General features: G+C 50.8%; 1 protein-coding gene across 1 annotated transcript; it reads right to left on the bottom strand.

Annotated features, from left to right (window-relative positions):
• Positions 1-2,125: 2,125 nt before the first annotated feature.
• LOC119624178 (uncharacterized) lies at positions 2,126-4,043 on the bottom strand. Its single transcript, XM_037997348.2, has one exon. It carries the CDS (start codon positions 2,948-2,950, stop codon positions 2,126-2,128), a length of 825 nt encoding a protein of 274 aa, XP_037853276.2. The 5' UTR covers positions 2,951-4,043.
• Between the last annotated feature and the right edge of the window lie 321 nt (positions 4,044-4,364).

Here is a 4,364-nt window from a genome sequence, read left to right as displayed (position 1 = left end):
GGTTAAATGGTTGTGTCCGAAATAATTACAGTGATAAGAACCATGAAGTCCAGCCTGATGAGGTCTCAGGGAAATGAGGAACTTACAGAAAACTAAAACAAAAGTCACATGTGTTATGCCTTGACAGCGAGCTTGACTGTATTATGTTTCATGCCCTAGGGGGCTCTGAAACTTTCTACTTAGGAGTGGTGACTTAGGATATCTGGTGGAAGAAATTTCTAAGCAGCACAACATTCAAGTTGTGGCCTGACTGAATCTAACGTCGTACTCTCACATGCAAGAGCACATACATGAATTAAAGTTGGAATTTATATTTAAAAGGGAATCAAAGTGTAAAAGTTTGGAAGGTCTGCAGCATGGCCATGTGGCAGAGAATGAAAAAGCATTATCAGGAGAGGAATCCAAGCAGGCTACAGGGCAACCACCTGCTAGAGATATTAGCATGACTCAAAACAAACAAAACACAACCCAAGTGCTAATAGCCAACACAATGGGAAAAGACTTCAGATGCATTTCAAAGGTGTTTGAGACAGCCGCTCTCATCACTGACCTAGAGGCCTAGGAGGACTGCATGGTTTCAGGGGCTCAGCCCAGGCTCTCACTGCCCTGCACAGCGTTGGAGCACTGCTCCCCACACATAGGCTGCTCCAGCTCCAGCCTTAGCTCAAAAAACCCCAAAGATAACTCTGGCTTCAGAGGATGCAAGCCATAAGCCTTGGTAGCTCCCATGTGGTGTTAAGCCTGTAGATGTGTAGAGTGCAAGAGTGAAGGAGGCTTGCGATCCTCTACCTAGATTGCAGAGGATTTATGAGAAAGCCTGGGCACTCAGGCAAAAGCCTGATGCAGGGGCAGAGCCCTCACAGAGGATATATACTAGGGCAGTGTAGAGGGGAAATGTGGGGCAGGAGGTCCACATAGAGTCCCCACTGGGGCACTGCTTAATTGAACTGTGGGAAGGAGGACACCATCCTCCAGGCCCCAGAATGGTAGAGCCACTGGCAGCTTACATCTTGAGAATGGAGAAACTACAGGCACCCAACTCCAACCCATGAGAGCAGCTGCGGGGGTGAACCCTGCAAAGTCACGAGGGTGGAGTTCCTCAAGGCCTTAAGAGCCCACCACTCGCCCCAGTGTACCCTGGATGTGGGACTGGGAGTCCAAGGACATTACTCTGGAGCTTTAAGATTTAATGGCTGCCCTGCTGGATTGCAGACATGCATGGGGTCTGTAGCCCCCTCCTTTTGGCTGACTTCTCCCTTTTGGAAAGGGAGTGTTTACCCAGTGCCTCTACCCTCATTGTATCTTGAACGTAAATAATGTGTTTTGGTTTTCACAGGTTCATAGGTGGAAGGAACTTGGACTTTGGACTCGATGTTGGAATCAGTCAAGACATTGGGAGGACTGTTGGGAAGAGATGATTCTATTTTGCAATGCGAGGACATGAGATTTAGGGGTCGGGGTATAATGATATAGTTGGGATGTTCCCTCCAAATCTATTGTCGAAATGTAATCCCCAGTGTTGAAGGAGGGGCCTGCGGGGAGGTGTTTGGATCATGGGGGTGGATCCCTCATGACGGGCTTGGTGCCATCCCCTTGGCGATGAGTGCGTTCACTCAGATCTGGTTGTTCATAAGTGTGCGGCCCCTCCTCACCCCTTGCTCCCACTCTCACCATGTGGCGTGCCTGCCCCTGCTTCACCTTCCGCCATGAAGAAAAGCTCCCCGAGGGCCTCCCCAGAAGCTGAGCAGAGGTGGGTGCCATGCTTGTGCAGCCTGCAGAACCATGAGCCAATCTAACCTCTTTCCTTTATAAATTACCCAGCCTCCAGTATTTCTTTAGAACAATGCAAAACTGAGAATGGCATAAGTAAAATATAAAGACCATGGATAACTTTTGAAATCTAAAAACATAAAATTAATATTATCTGGGGGAGTCAACACAGGAAAGATGAGAGCACTTGGGCAGAGGCTGTTGACCATTGGTCACATGTGGTCAGCAGAGAGCAGGTGACCAGCACCCTGGGGCTTTATGGGAAGCACCAGACAGCCTGGAGCTCAGGTATTAATTGTAGGGGCCAAAACAAATGGGGAAAAAGACAAATTTAACACACAAAGAAAGTAGATGCTCAACTGAGCCAGGAGGAAGTCACTAGCAAAGAGGGAAAAAACAGAGCTCTGGAAAAATAGTGTAAACAGTCACAAGGAAGGGATCCTGTATCATGCCTGACATCTGGACAGGTATATAAAGAGCCCAGGCTCAGGGAGCTCCACACCTGCACCTCCCTCTCACCTACTCCTCTACCTTCTCTACTCTCAATCCACCAGAACCATGGGCTGCTGTGGCTGTTCCGGAGGCTGTGGCTCCGGCTGTGGGGGCTGTGGCTCTGGCTGTGGGGGCTGTGGCTCCGGCTGTGGGGGCTGTGGCGCTGGCTGTGGGGGCTGTGGCTCCTGCTGTGGGGGCTGTGGCTCTGGCTGTGGGGGCTGTGGCTCCAGCTGCTGTGTGCCCGTCTGCTGCTGCAAGCCTGTGTGCTGCTGTGTGCCAGCCTGTTCCTGCTCCAGCTGTGGCTCCTGTGGGGGCTCCAAGGGGGGCTGTGGCTCCTGTGGGGGCTCCAAGGGGGGTTGTGGCTCTTGTGGGGGCTCCAAGGGGGGCTGTGGTTCCTGTGGAGGCTCCAAGGGAGGCTGTGGCTCTTGTGGCTGCTCCCAATGCAGTTGCTGCAAGCCCTGCTGCTGCTCTTCAGGCTGTGGGCCATCCTGCTGCCAGTCCAGCTGCTGTAAGCCCTGCTGTTCCCAGTCCAGCTGCTGTAAGCCCTGCTGCTCCCAGTCCAGCTGCTGTAAGCCCTGCTGCTCCTCAGGCTGTGGGCCATCCTGCTGCCAGTCCAGCTGCTGTAAGCCCTGCTGTTCCCAGTCCAGCTGCTGCAAGCCCTGCTGCTGCTCCTCAGGCTGTGGGTCATCCTGCTGCCAGTCCAGCTGCTGCAAACCCTGCTGCTCCCAGTCCAGCTGCTGTGTCCCCGTGTGCTGCCAGTGCAAGATCTGAGGCTCTGGACTCAGGCCTCATGTGAGTCCTGCTAACCCCATATTCTGAAGCTGTGACCTGTCCTTCATCGTTGAGCCCCAAACCACTACCCAGAGTCCATTCCTCACTACAAGATGAAGCCGTATCTGGCTGCCTTTTCCTAAGGAGAGTCCACCCTAATTAATGTCCATTGTCTCTCCTAACAAATTCTCTTCCCAAGTCAACCACCCCTCACCTGCTAGCCTCGCCTTTGCTTGTCTATTCAGAGGCCTGAGCTCCTGAACCCACTTACAGTCCTGTCTTTTCCAGCTGGAAGCAGCTGGCCATGAGCGTCCTACCTGCAACAAGGCGGGTGTTTAAGAGGCTTCCTTGGAGTCCCTTTGCATGTCCAACACTCTGCTTTATCTTAAACGAAAAGTTGCAAACTAATAAAAATACCATGCCAACAAACTGAAATGCATATCTTGCTGACTTCTCTGTTGTTCGGCGTCATTACTCTGGCTATGGCTATTGTTTTCTTGTTCTTGTATTTCGGACGGTGTGGGTCTGGTGGTGATGTTCGTGAAAGGTGCTAGGATGGGGCTGGCTGTCTCCCCTGCCTCTCATCTCCTTCCCGGCTGACCCCTCTTTTCTCAGACCCCTTCTCTTCCTAGATCTTTCCAGCTATTGATCTGATGGAGACAGGACTGTTCCTCAGACCAGGGCCACAGGAGCAGAAGAGGCTCCTGAAAACTCTGGGGAGTTCAGACTGGCCTCCTTTCCCTGGTCCAGACCTCTGCCATCTTCCCCTGGGAAGTTTTTGTACCCAACTTACTCTGATTGCCTTTGTTGTTACACACCCCGTTACCGCTGTAAATAAACACTCCTGACACCAAGCCAATATTGCCTTTTAAGAATTCTGAAAGAGCTGAGTGTGGTAGCTCACGCCTATAATCCCAGCATTTTGGGAGGCCAAGGCAGGTGGATCATTTGAGGTTAGGAGTTTGAGACCTGCCTGGCCAACATAGTGAAACCCTGTCTCTACTAAAAATATAAAAATTAGCTGAGTGTGGTGGCACGTGCCTGTAATCCCAGCTACTTGGGAGGCTGAGGCAGGAGAATGGCTTGAACCTGGGAGGTGGAGGTTGCGGTAAGTTGAGATTGCGCCACTGCACTCCATTCTGGGCGACAGAGCAAGACTCTGTAAAAAAAAAAAAAAAAAAAAAAAAAAAAGATAATATTAATAGAATTGAATTATTTCAAGTTATTTGGAAACACAGCAATTTATTGGTGGGATATGTCCTACGCATAGAAAGAACACAAAAATAAAATTTCTAAGCTGTTTTTAGAAGTCATGGTGGCAGTGGTAGTGT

Source organism: Chlorocebus sabaeus, chromosome 1 (genome assembly GCF_047675955.1).
Source record: "Chlorocebus sabaeus isolate Y175 chromosome 1, mChlSab1.0.hap1, whole genome shotgun sequence".
NCBI classification, from domain to species: domain Eukaryota; kingdom Metazoa; phylum Chordata; class Mammalia; order Primates; family Cercopithecidae; genus Chlorocebus; species Chlorocebus sabaeus.
The sequence above is the reverse complement of the archived record's forward strand: the minus strand, read 5'-3'. Positions and strand labels throughout refer to the sequence as shown.